At 38.0% G+C, this 14,144-nt stretch overlaps 1 protein-coding gene across 1 annotated transcript in view; it reads left to right on the top strand.

The window, feature by feature from the left end:
• LOC113485430 (ankyrin repeat and KH domain-containing protein 1-like) overlaps window positions 1-14,144 on the top strand; it is a 103,837-nt gene that overhangs the window by 32,089 nt on the left and 57,604 nt on the right. Inside the window, exons 5-10 of the mRNA XM_026858561.1 lie at window positions 883-1,030; window positions 2,100-2,333; window positions 3,889-3,983; window positions 7,349-7,586; window positions 7,808-7,999; window positions 9,445-9,554. Coding sequence (XP_026714362.1) covers window positions 883-1,030; window positions 2,100-2,333; window positions 3,889-3,983; window positions 7,349-7,586; window positions 7,808-7,999; window positions 9,445-9,554 — 1,017 coding nt within the window. The remainder of the gene's footprint in view (window positions 1-882; window positions 1,031-2,099; window positions 2,334-3,888; window positions 3,984-7,348; window positions 7,587-7,807; window positions 8,000-9,444; window positions 9,555-14,144) is intronic.

Below are 14,144 nucleotides of genomic sequence, written 5' to 3'. Positions count from 1 at the left end.
ACAACTAAACTTTTGTGAAGCATTGCCTAAGGGCCTTCTTTGATAGGTAAACATTTTAGCTATTCTGAATATAATAATTTTTTATAAACTGAACAGATTATCAGCTAGTACAGCTTATTGTAGGCTTCTAGTTATCATTTGTCTTTTTAATGGAAAATTCTGTTATATGTGCCTCTAGGTTTAAGGGACTTGTCTGAGGAACATATCTTGTGTTTTATGATGTATCTACTTTTTCTGGCATTGTTCTAGATCCAGTCAAGCAGACATTGCAAGAGAATCTAAAATAGCAGCAAAATCAAACACTACAAGTGGTTACCTTCTAAAAACTGATGTCTTAACTCAGTCCTTTTTTTTTTTAATCACACCTGTATTGACAGTGCATTAATTTTCATTAATTTTTGGCTTTTATGCTTGTGTATCTAAGGACAGAATTTGTGCTGCTTTGAAGATGTTTAGGTGATAGTTCTCAGAAAATGGCCAGCTTCACGTTTTGGTGCCAGGCAAGAGTACAGGGAGAAAACTGTTTACCTGTAATCTTGAGCTGATATGTGCTGTGGTCATTAATGCAAGCTTACAGTTTCTCTGCTATCATTCTGCTTAGTGATTTGCCCTGTGACTTTTGAAAATGTCAGTATTGCACTGTAACTTAATGTTGATTTTAGAGATATGAACAAATGTAGAGAAACAGCATTTTCTGAAGCAGAACACAATGCAAGTAGTAATTATAAATGGTCCTGGGAAGCTCCATTGTACTTCACCATTGTGGCTGCTATTGCAAGAGGGTGTCACAACTGACTGTAGAATCATTCTCACAAGCTTCCTGAACTAAAAGCTAAATATTGGTGTTACAATTTATTAATTAAAGTGATTTTTTTCCTCTAGGTGCTACTAGCAATGCATGCAAATGTTGAAGATCGAGGGAATAAAGGAGACATAACTCCCTTGATGGCAGCTGCCAGTGGAGGCTATGTAGATATTGTTAAACTTCTCCTTGTTCATTGTGCAGATGTCAACGCACAGTCTTCAACAGGTAACTGGGAAGCAGGAACACTTAAGAATTACTAAGATTGGCACATAAGATAATGCAGCAGTTCTGAACATTTGTGGTTTTGTCTGATAGTTTCATTCACGAGATGTGACAGGAACTATTAATCAGCCAGATATGTAGCGAATGAGTTTAGAGTCTTACCTTGGCAGTTTTTAAAGATTGTTTTCAAATAAATGGTAGTGGAAAGCACTGTGATTTTTAGATGACCAGAAAAATAAATGAAGTCTAGTTTTTCCTTATCTGTATAATCCGAAATTATTCATTAAGACCACCATGGAACACATCTGGTTGAGACCAGTTATTTCGGTCTGTTGCTTTTTACTGCAGAGGAGGTACAATTCTTTGAGCATTGAGTGTTGTCTATACTGCTGATGCTTGACCATATTTTAACTAACCTTGCTGAGAGTATTAACCCGCAGTTGGATTCTGTTAATATTGTTAGTATTTAAACTTTGTTCAAATTCTAAGAAAGTTGGGTTTCTGAACTATAAAATGTTCTTTTTATCTTGATGATTAGCCATATTAAGCAGAACTTATCTTTAAACTGACTGTAGCATTTAAAGTGAGCCGTATGTGAATGTCTGTCTGTCACAGTACCAGAGTTTTAAATTATAAATTTAATTAATCTACCAGCCAGTAGAAGTTTTTCAAGGGATTATAGGAAAAAAACAAAAGCAAAAAACCAACCACCCCTCCCTGGCTCCCCTGTCGGTACTCTGCAGTGAGCATGGAAGTTACTTATAGATTTTTTTTTTTTTTGTGTGTGTGTGCATTTGATCTCTCTTTGTATGCTGAAGTATGGAAACATAATAACCAAAGAAAAAAATCCTGATTTGTAATATTGGCTTAGCATTAAAACTTGTTTCCATTATAGGAGTATTGGGATTTTATACCCAGCATGAAATTATTGGCTGTAGTAACATTGCTTTGAAAGTAAAAGTCTGCTGCTAGTGATGTATTTGGTTTGGTTCAGAGCTGTTAAAACTAATTTCCTTTCCTATATTAGGAGTGGGTGATGGAAGGGGTTTTCATGTAAACTTTTTCTCTGCAGGGAACACAGCTCTCACTTACGCTTGTGCTGGGGGCTTTGTTGACATAGTGAAGGTGCTATTGAAAGCTGGTGCTAATATAGAAGACCACAATGAGAATGGGCATACCCCCTTAATGGAAGCAGCCAGTGCAGGTCATGTTGAGGTTGCAAGAGTATTGCTGGAATATGGTGCAGGAATCAACACTCACTCCAATGAATTCAAAGAAAGTGCACTTACACTTGCGTGTTATAAAGGTATTGTCTCTTGCCTTGTTTTGCATTTTTGTTAAAATTTATTTGCTAGGGTTTATCTAACTAAAGCTTCCAGCTATAGTTTGAATGTTTTCTTAATAGTTTTGGAATACTGGATTTAGGTTTTAAAGTCAATATCAGGAGATGCTCATCCATGGTGTAGTGGTATTGAGCCTGTCTACTTCTGTCCAAATGTGGTGGGCTTGTATTTGACACACTGCAAGTAAAAACTTGTGACTGATTGCATCCAGACTTATGCTTTGACAAAGGACTTCTCTCCTCTTTCCCATTCCCTATTTCATTCAGGTTCCACTCATGAACTATCTGCAAGTTCTGAAAACATCAGTTGTTAAAATGTGAATTTAGAATACATGTTTCTGGAATACCTGATGGGGTGAAAATGTTTGTGTTATTACTGGATAATTTTCCTTCATTGTTGTTTTGGAGTATGTCTATGAATTTTTATGTATCATGAACTTTTATGGACTTCTGAAAATTTATTCTGTTATTTAAAGTTTCTATAGAAAGCAACTTAATGCAGTGGTAATCCAGTGTACTTCCGAGTTTGCTTTTTCTTCCCAAAACCTCCATAAAAGTTCATAACATTTGTTTTTCTCCTAATAGAAGCTTTAAGGATGCAGATTATTGTTACAGTAACTTCAGGTTTTACTTCTCTGGTTAGACCTATAGAATATGTGCTGTATAACCCATGTGAAAACTTGCATCTGGATTTGTCATGGATTTCCTGCAGCACATAGTAGTAGTTTCTTGCAGAGAAATTTCAGTAATAGTACTCCTGGATATGTTGGAGAGGCATTCTAGTTTCTTGTGACCTAAAACTTAGTGATGTAATATAAGATCTTAACTGCCTAGAGATTTCCTGTATTATTTTTGGCAAGATGGTTGAGCTACCTTGTTTTCCTATCAGCTCATGTAAAACTAAGTCTTGTCTTGGAGGAGGACGCTCATTGAGCGGATAAAATATATAACTTGAAAGGGACAAATTCTAAAATGACTAAAGCTATAATAAAGTTGAAAACAAGTATTGGTAAAGTTCAGTAGAAGGTTTTAAAAGTAGTGTCAGACAACATAATATGACCTGATGTGCATGTTTTTGTTCTCAGAAATATATCTGTGAATACTGTGATTAACAAGCTCAAAGTAAAGTTCAGATCTACATGTCTAAAAGATAATCCCCCCAGTTGTATACTGCCTTGGAACACTTAATTGATAAGTCACTATACAGCTGAATAAGTGACTGCAGTAATTCCTTAAGCCTGAAGTCACAGGAAAAGTTTTCTGTTGTGTAAACTTGAAGAGGTCTGTCTTCATCTTATAGTTGGGAAGTATCTTTGGGAAAGACTAACTAAAGTCTTGCTGTCTATTTTGCACTGGTATTTTTGAGAGTACTTTAAAAAGAGCAGGTTTGCAAATTTATAACTTGTAAAATTTGTGATAATAAACTATAGAAATTCAAAATATTTTATTGCATATTGTCTGTGTTACTAAAAGTTCATTATATTAAATGCTTATTTATTTTGATCTGTTTCATTCAAAGGCCATTTAGATATGGTTCGTTTTTTGCTTGAAGCTGGAGCTGATCAAGAGCATAAAACAGATGAGATGCACACGGCGCTAATGGAGGCCTGCATGGTAAATAGTCTTTATTTGTACTGCTCCCTTTCAGTGAGAGAGGAATAAAAGAGATGACAAGATAAAGTGAACCTTTGTTAACAAACTGTTTCAGGTTCGCAAGCGAGTGTGTGTTAGTTTTTATTGTAAGAAAGCCTTTACTGTAGTTACCACAGGTGGCCAGCCTCTCAGTCTGATTGGTCATAGGGAAAAATAATTGGGGGGGGGTTTGATGTGGTGTTTTAACTGCCTTCCCTATGTGAAGTGTAGGGGTAACTAATTGCAGTGAAAGTAATAGGTTGAGCGCAAGTCACTGTTCCTTTTGCAATGTAAGAGTTAGTTTTCCACCTTTGTCTTTATAAATAAGGTCTCTCAGATCATCATGGCTTGAGCCTTCCAGAAGTGCACTGAGCTGGATGACTAATGCATTATGCTTGTCCTTTCACTACTGCAGCGTTTTGCATGTAGATGTGGTTTGCTCTCTTCTAGTTTTCTGTAAATGGTGCTGTGAGGTTTTTCTTTTGAAAATAAAACCATAGGTCAAAAGTAGTTTAGTTTTGGGGCAACTTGTATGATTTCAAAGCAACCATTGAGGAAAAACTTCGTTTTCCAAGAGCTTCATCTTAATAAAGAGTGTGCTGTTGTGTCAAAGCACATCTACAACCATTTTTGTCCAGACCTTGTATGACCTTTTATCTGTTCTTCAGGCTGGGGAAATCTTTGAATAAAGAATGAGGACCTTGTTTTCATAGGTAGCACAGCAAATAGAGGAAAAATTAATTTGCTCTTAGTAGCCTGTCATCCTTAGAAGATAGTCTGCAATGTTCTTGTTGCCTTTTGAGAGCTGGAGGATCAAATGTTGTTTTAGTACACTTGTGAGTTGATGAGCAAGTGACCAAGGTCAGATTATAACATCTCAAGCTGTGTTAAAGTCTTCCAATAGTGAGATTGTAATAGTATCTTAGAATAGTTTTTCCTGTATGAGAGCCTAGTGCCAGTAAGGAATTCAGAAGAACGTATAGTTGCAGTGGGTGTATGCTGTCACCTAAAGGAGATAGAAGCATGACTGCAAACTAAATGTTTTAATCAGCCCACTGTTCTGTTTAGGTTTAGTCTTTTTTTTTTTTCTTTTTCATGGTGATACAGTCTCAGTACTGGGATGACTTGGAGGCTTTGAAGTGTCTTGCTTGGGTAGGATGAAGCTGTGTGGGTTGCCTGTGTGTTTTAGCTCTTGGATGTTTCAGACTAGTTTGCATTATAGAGAGTGTATTGACCTTTAAAAGCAACAGAGTGGAAATTGGTCCAATGAAGTCCCATGATGGAGTTTGTTGCTTCTTATCTTTTGGCTACACACTTGCAGAGGGGAACCATTCCACCAAATTATTGTGACTTTTCGCAGTTTGCACTGTTTTCCAACTAATGAATGCTGCACGTACAGGAAGCTATCTGATCTCTGATCACTGATTATATTGTAAGTGCTTCTGAGTTTTAGTACGTTTTAGTCAAGATGGAGTGCCACACCTGGAATAATGCTTTTAGTTAAATGGGGTTGTTACTGGCTTTTAGCCAGCTTCTCTCAGAACAACAGCCTGTCTTTAATTTGCAAACTTGATTGCTGTTAATCTCAGGTTACTTACTACATGCTTCGTGGTTGACTTCAGACGGTTAACTTCAGACGAGTGTTGATAGGGGCTGTGTTTGATATCCCTCTTGCCCCCTTTTCTATAGCTCTGTGTTAGCTTTGAGTTACTGGCTGATATTTCTACTGAGATCAGAAACTGGTAGTTTGCTTGAGGTTGCTGTTCTTAATACATAAGTAATTTTGGAAATTGGTGAAATTCTTAGCTTTAAATTTATAAATCACCCCTAGCTATCAGTGACCTAGTGTGGACAGCTCTGGCTTGAACTTTGAGCAAAGGTGTCTAAATTTCTTTTTTTTTTTTTTTTTTCCTTCCCCCTTTAGTATTGCTCATCTTTATTTATATTTACTTCCAAGGACACTCCATAAAAATATCTGCTACTTGCCACTGAAATTGGCCCTTCTTATGTCTTTCTCAGGAAGAAGTATTCTTTAGTTCTCTAGCAAAACCTGTCAGCGTGTGTTGGGGCTAGTTTAAAGAATTAAGCCAGTTTAACTGTCAAATACCAGGAGCAGCACTGTGTCGGGACACAGGGCTCTGAATCACCAAAGCTGGCTGACAGTTTAGTCCTTCTGGAAGAAGCCCATATTTCTTTGGATGGCAAATGACCAAGGTGATAACTGCAGGTGCATAGCTATTAGGTATATGCAAGGCAGCAAGTGGCTTTCTCCCCACTGAAAGATAGAAAGAGCATGCTTCGAGCCTTTTACTTAGGGTTCCCTCTCCATCCTTAAGTTACCCTTTTAATTGTAAATGCTGAAGAAAGGTCTGGTATGAAACACTCTGATTAGACTCTCAGATCTTCTGTAGCTCACTGAGCACTCTCTGGATGACTTGAACCTTTCCCCTTCATTAGGTGTAGTTTGTAATCTGTTTCAGTTTTCTAACGTCTCCTCTGCAAATTGTTCCACATGTTTAGGTCTCACTTCCTTAAATTATGTGGGAAGGAGAAACCATGTGACTGTTTCTTCTTTCCTAATGCCAAAACTTCTTTATATTTCCCCTTTTCAGCAGCATTGTGGCTCTCTACAAACCACACCTTAAGTGAAACATGGATTTTTGATACTTGGTCTGTTTCAAGTAACTTCGAGGACTTTAGTAATAGTTTCTTGAGAAACTGGTAGCTTCATTTATATGCTTTGATTGGTAAGGGCCTAAATACTGCTCTGCCAATCCTAATTATCTTCCCTCCATGGCAAAGACTGCTTCACCTCAGGCACTTTTCAGTCTCCTTTAAGACTTATTGAAGTCTTCCCTCCCCCTGTTACCTACGTTATTGTAACCCACTTCAGTTTCTCTGCATGTATTTTTCCCAGGATCTAGAAACTGTCCGTTTGCACTTTTTTGGTTTGTAGAAGCCATGAATTGACTACAAAGAAAATCTTTTTTCCGATGCTTGTTTTGAGTTTTAGTCATGGAATAGGTTTAGTGCTTGTGATACTTGTTTGCTGTCTCTATTACCGGATACTCTGCTGGATATTTAAGAAAGTCTTCTCCCATAACTCCTTCCGTACTCCCCCAAGAAAGAAAAAAACCCAACATAGCTCATTTTTCCTCATGCTTTTAAACCTAACATAGATGTGGAAGGTGGAAACCTAAATGTCACTTTAAGCCAATTATTACCATAACTATGTCATAAATTGAACTATTATAAGTAAAAAATCCCATCATAATTTTCAGACCTAGTGTGATAGTGGTAGTTGCAACTACACAGCTGTTCCTGATTTTTGTGTTCACCTTTTGTAGGATGGACACGTGGAAGTGGCACGCTTGCTTTTAGACAGTGGTGCTCAAGTGAATATGCCTGCAGATTCATTTGAATCTCCACTCACTCTGGCTGCTTGTGGTGGACACGTGGAGTTAGCTGCTCTTCTGATCGAAAGGGGAGCTAACCTGGAGGAAGTTAATGATGAAGGTTATACTCCCCTAATGGAAGCTGCCCGGGAAGGTCATGAAGAGATGGTAGCCTTGCTACTGGCACAAGGTAAGATCACTTGTTTCTTGAGCATTTGTAATGAAGAATGCAGTGTTGACCGTTTGCCATTAGGTATTCCACACAAATTCCTCTGGTGTAGCATGTGGCTCTCACTGCTCATTGCTGTAACTACAAAGCAAAGCTAAAACACCCAAACTGTGGAGGTGGTGAGCATTCACTTTCCTACCCGGTGTATGGTCATTTAAAGTAACAGCTGTTTTGTTTCTTAGGAGCAAATATAAATGCCCAGACAGAAGAAACGCAGGAAACAGCTCTTACTCTGGCATGTTGTGGAGGGTTTTCTGAAGTAGCTGACTTCCTTATTAAGGCAGGAGCTGATATAGAACTTGGTTGCTCAACACCTTTGATGGAAGCTGCTCAAGAGGGTCATCTTGAATTGGTGAAATACTTGCTGGCAGCAGGTATGTGTGCAATGCAAATGATCTAGCCCACAGATATTAGACACTCATTCTATATGATTTAGAAGATACTTGGGCTTGATGATGGCAGTGTTGTAACAAGAAACTATGTTCTCAGGTACCTTAGCAAGAAGAAAAAAGTGTATGTTACACTTGAATATTGTTTGATACTGTTAACAGAGGAAAGTGCCTCATGGAGCAGTGGATTCTGTTGCATATCTAAAAAACATCAACGTTCATTAGGAACATTGTTTCCAGCTAACTGCATTCAGGACAAAATGTTAATACAGATAATACTTGGTTTTATGTGGTACTCCTGCTTTGACTGAGCCCGATTATCTGCAGTCAGTCTCCCTGAATAGCCAGTACTTTAGGAATTGTGCCCTGGGAAATAGTGTGCAAGGAAGATTCTGGAATGTGCTGAATTTCTGTGATGAGTGAGTTTTATTACTACATTATACAGTAGTAAAAGTTTCATCTTGCTGGAGTTGGGGAGGAATGACCCTTCAATGTTCATCTGTCTGTTTAAAGTTCATAGAGACTAAAGTGTAGTAATACTGCTTAAAATAATAAATAAAAGGACTGCATTTTGGAAACCTTCCTTGTTATGGGAGCTGATTTATTTGTGTGATCTTTTCTAAGAATAAGCATAAAATCGTCTGGATTTGTAAGTTTAGACAGTAATGCTCCCTGCTCATCAGGGGACAGTAACAACTGTGTCTCTTTGCACAATGATTCCAGCATGTGACACCTGTCACCAGCTCACTTGAAAATCTGCTTGCACTTCGCTTCTGATAATGTAGCAAGTTAGTTGAGGAGCCTTTTTTTGGCTTCAGGGAGTCTCTAAATGTATTGCACGCCTTGAAAATAAGAAAATGGCTAATCACGCTGGCTCTTTTTCTTGCAGAATAATGCGTTACTTAGCAAGAATAATGCATAGTTTCCGTGTAGCTGACATATATGAAGCTAGTCACGTGATTTCAACAAAATGGTTTTAAAGCAAATGATTTTAAAGAGCAGCGAAGAAATTAATGGTCTTGTAGTATTAATACTAATTCAGTAACATGCATTTTGTGTGGTTTCCCTTGGCATGCAGCTCCCTGTCAAATGGATAGTCTAGACACTGTCTGGATTCCCTTTTATTTATTGTAACAACTGAAATCTTTGTTGCTGTAGAGGGAATGTAGGAATAAGTGAGCATATAGGTTTAAGTGCTTAGATTGCCAGTCATGATTTTTCCAAGGCTTGGCTTACCTCCTCTCCTCAGACTATTTTTTTCTACAAGAGCAATTTTTAACATGAGGGCAATGCCCTTGGGCTGTGGAAGATGTTGATCAGTAGGATGTAGCTGTTGTCACAGAAAAAGGACCTTGATTTTTGTGTTTATCTGATATGAAATACTTGATAAGGAGATGTCCAGTAAAAAAACCCTAATGTTTTGTTTCTAGGAGCTAATGTTCATGCCACCACAGCAACAGGAGATACAGCTTTGACCTATGCCTGTGAAAATGGACATACTGATGTTGCAGATGTGTTGCTTCAAGCTGGTGCTGATTTGGTAAGACTTCTGCTGCATCTTGTGGGGGAAGTACTTTGGTTTGAAACTGTATGCCAAAGCTTACATGCTTATAGAGCAGGAAGATTATTTAGCAATTGAGATTCATATATGGGTGTGAAAAAAGCCATGAAAGAAACTTTAAAAAGCCTGCATATTCTGTTTGGTCTAAAAAATAAAAATTATTGCTGGGTAATCTTTCATCTGTTAAGTGAAAAATTTTAGCTATAGCTTACACTTGTGACAGTTGATTATCTTCACTTCAGTATAATCCATAAGTTGAATTATTTAGCAGGATATATTCCTGTGTTGTCTTTATTCATTATGCTACTTTATTATTCCCAAACTCTTATAGTTTAGAGTTTACCTGCTCTACTGCTCTGAATTTAAAATGTTTCCGTATTACCAGCTACTACTTCTCTATTTTAGTGTTACTTTCTGGACATTGTGAGCCTCTTGAACTTCTTAAAACAACAACACAAAACCCCCTAAACTAAGCATTGCCTTTTAAATGACCAGCATAATATGATCTCTTTTCTTTGTCCTAGAACTCTTTTCTTTCTTGTAACTCTTGATTTTATCATATTGCTTTGAGTGTTTGTTTTCTGTAATGCATTTAATCATAATAAGTTGTTTACATAATTGTCTTGACTTTTTTTTCATATTATGTAGTGGGAGACCTTAAACTGCCACTTCATCAGCTACAGGGATATGGATATATAATGCTGGTTTGGCTTTTAAGCAGTAAAAAGCAATTGATATGTTAAAGAAGTTTAGAAGCCTTATATCTAATAAGGCATAAGCAGGGAAGATTGTTCCTTTGGTTGCCTTTTTCTTTTTTCTCCCACTATTCTCCTTTCTTTTCCCACACTCTCTACTTGTGTGGGTTTTTTGGTTTGGGGAGGGGTTTGGGGTTTTGGTTGGATATTTTAGGGGTTTTTGCTCATTTTAAATAATAAGAATGCCAGTGAAGTTTATCATTGAACCTGATAAATCAATATCATAATGAAGTTGCTTAAATTTCAGTCTTAAATGAAGTATTTTATTTTTTTAAACTTCATCTTTACAAATACAAATTAATGCTGTAATTGTGAATTAATGTTTCCACTCTTCTATGTGAATATACTTTTTTTTTCAGGCCTTATTAAATCTTTTGCAGTAAAGTTCTGCTTCATATGTTCCTACCGGGGGGGGGGGCAGTGTTTTGGCACACCTGCTGCACCTTGCTCTATTCAGTGTTGGGTACTGAGCATCAGCCACTTTAGCAGAAGCAGGATAAGTTTTGGGGGTTTTATTGCTGATTTATTCAAAAAGTGTTTAAGCACTTGATATAGAAAAACTATAATCCATGCAGCATCTCATAGTGAGGAGCAAAGCCTAAACCAAAACAAATGCTATGTGTAAACTTTTAAAAGCATGCAAGGGTTGCTGCTTAAGTGTCACTTAAAATTATTAGTGTTGTATCATTTTTATTTTTTTTCTTCTCATCACTAAGGTGAGCAGTGCTTGTGGCCTTTAGCATCTAGTTCTGATGAAAAATGAACTTCTGATGAAGTTGCTGAGAAAAACCTCATGCCTTTCTAAAGTAAAGCTTTGTTTTACTGCATTTTCTTGTACTGGCAATCAAAATGGGGAGCTGTCTTGGAAAATATAGTAAGGAAGCAAAGGAAAATTGCAGATGGAAAGGAGACCTGCCATATAAATCTACCAGTTTTGAACTGATTGTAAGTAAATGAGGAATTGCTTGCAAAACTGCAGTGATGCTTTACAGTAGGTGCCTCAGATTTGGGGCAGTTACCTTTCAAACCTTATAAAGCAAAGCATCACACAGAAGTTGTAAGCTGGTTTTTGAATAGTTTTGTTATCTTTGTAATTGTTCTGAGGAAGGTTGCTGGAGTGTTACTACTGGGATATGGTAAGTTCATTAGCAGTGCTATGGGAGATGATTATTCTGGATTTCAATTTTCATAAGGATAGATGATTTCACCAAGCTGTACCAGGAAGTCTGTGGTGGATTAGGTGTTGAAAGCAGATCTGGTTGGTTGGTCTGTCTTCATTTGTCTAATTTTGCTCTCCTGGTTTTCAGACACACAAATGAAAGTACATCTCCAGTTGATCTGTCTTCCTTCTTCCCCCCCTTCCTTCCTTCCTTCCTTCCTTCTTCCTTCCCTTCTATTTCCATACCTGGCATTTATATCACAGTCAGGAGCTGCAGATACAGTATCTTCCCTCTTGTGGAGTGGTCCTTTTTGAAGAAAATGGGAATGGAATGGAATAGGGATAATGGCCATTCTCTGATGGCAGGGACAAAAGGCACCCACTGAATGCATCCATGCTGTGCAGCATTGGGTCTAGCAGGTGTCAGTGCCTACATCACAGCCCACCACAGTGCTGTTTTCATAACGCAATACTGGGAGCATACACTGGACACCCCTGGGTTGTGGGATGAGGTCTTGAAGGGGCTCTTGAGGTTGCAGAGCCTCTGAGATAAGCAGAGGCTAACTTAATGTTACATTTTACATGCTACCTGTTGGTAATAATCCCTGGTGACCACCTTCCCTGTGGTTCGTGACAAGGCTAGGGCCAGCACTGTGCCAGGGAGGCTGTGAAGGAATAAGCAGTGTTAGTGACCAGTGATCCCATGCTTAAGCTTGTCTCTTGGCCCTGTTTTATTTACCCATGGAGATATAGCCACTGCTGGATTTTGCTGTTGTTGCTTTGTTTCATGAGCCACCTGCTTATTCTGTTTTCTTCCAGACCAGGAAGGCATGGAGCATAGTTTTTGAGGATTTTTCTTCTTCCTGATTCTAGATTGAGGAATCTTCCCCAAATGCTTTTGAGTTAAAGGAACGATAAGCACTGGCTGTCAAGATTTGTTGCAATCAGTTCTCCCATTTCTTCATTATTTGAAGCGTTTATTCCTTGATTTGGAAAGTATATAATCTACTTACAGACCTCAGATATTTGTTAGCTTCAATTGCCAGGAGATGAGGACTCAGTGGAATTTGAGGTGCAGACTTTGAGACTGCAGGTGTGAAGAGGAGCCTCTTTCATTCAGGGTTAACCAAATCAGCAGAGGGCAGAAGGTGTTTCTGTTCAATATTGTGCTCATTGAAAACTGAAGTCTTTCAACTTCGCTGAAGTTACCCAGCTGAACGAATTCCTGTATGTTGCTCATGTCCAGTTGAGGTTTTACCAATCTTGAAATAAAACCTTGAGCTAAAGTCTGAGCATGTTTTACAGTGAGGGTGGTGACACTCTACAGCAGATTGCCTAGAACAGTTGTGGATGCCCCATCCTTGGAAAAGTTCAGGGTCAGCTTGGACAGGGTTTTGAGTAACCTGATCTAGTAGATGTCCCTGCCCATGGCAGGAGGGTGAACTATATGGTCTTGGAAGGTCCCATCTGACCTAAATTGTTCTGTGATCATTATATGGTGATTCTAGTCTTCAGTTTTGTCTGAACTAGGAGTGACTTACATCACATCTCAGCACAAAAAGGCTGTTGTTCTTACAAGTACAAAATGAGAACTCTTGCTTTTCAGGGACTGATCCTCTGGCCTAGATATCAAATATGTAATTCAGTTCAAGAACCAGTAAACATCTTGAGAGCTCTGTTAGAGTCCTTAAGGAATGTGGCTTTATAAAACCTGGAGAACTAAAAGAAAATGAGGGCTGAAATGAACTTTCTTTGGTTTGTGGTTAATTTTTCCTTAAAACTATGCAGTGGCAAGTTATACTAGAAATGAACAGTGTCAGAGTACATGCTCATCTGTTTCTGTCTGCTGGAGAGCTGCTAAATTGTGTATGGTATTTTGATGAATTTCTATCTCCTTGTGACTAATTGTTTATGAAGTCTGGCTTGTTACCAATTCTTCTGATGCTTTTCTGATGCCCTACTTTAAGGGATCTGTGTTTTCCATGTCCTTACAGGGACAAAGTTGGCCTGTCAAAATCTCTAACAAAACTAGATTGGCAGGCCTACACCTTTACTTGTTGCAAGCAGAATGTATGCATTTTCAAATCTGCTTGCTTTTGCCAAGTATATGAATGACTTAATATGAGGCACATCTGAAGACTTCAGCCTGTGATTCCATCTGTGCCTTAGTTGCATTCTAGTTCCTTTATTGCCTGCAGGACTAGAGACTTTTCAGGGTCTTAGTCTGAGCTCCTGTCACTGGACCAAATGTAAATTTTACTTGTTTACAAACTTTATGGGGACAAAACACCTACTTTTGTGATTAATAGGAGTAAATTTTAGAGATTAGAACTCTGAAATATTATATGATAGAAGCATTTTTTCTAAGTGGCGGTATGCTTTAATAGCTCCAGGAAAAAATAACCAGCACTTCAGTAATACAGTTATTTAGCTGTGTGGCGAGGATTTGTCTAATCTCAAAGATGAGAGAATACTTTTTCCTGTAAGAGTTCTCTTTTTTTTTTTTCCTTTGTGCCTTTACCAGCAGTTACCTTCATCTCAAAGCTTGTATAAGGTAAGACACATGTGGTACATGTATGTTCCCACGAGAACTAGGGTGAAGGATTGTAAAGCTCACAAAGAGTATTGTTGACATTTATTGGGAGGTAATATACT

This window comes from Athene cunicularia (assembly GCF_003259725.1).
Source record: "Athene cunicularia isolate RWA chromosome 13 unlocalized genomic scaffold, athCun1 chr13_part1, whole genome shotgun sequence".
NCBI classification, from domain to species: Eukaryota; Metazoa; Chordata; class Aves; order Strigiformes; family Strigidae; genus Athene; species Athene cunicularia.
Note: the sequence above shows the minus strand (reverse complement) of the source record. Positions and strands in the feature narration are given on the sequence as shown.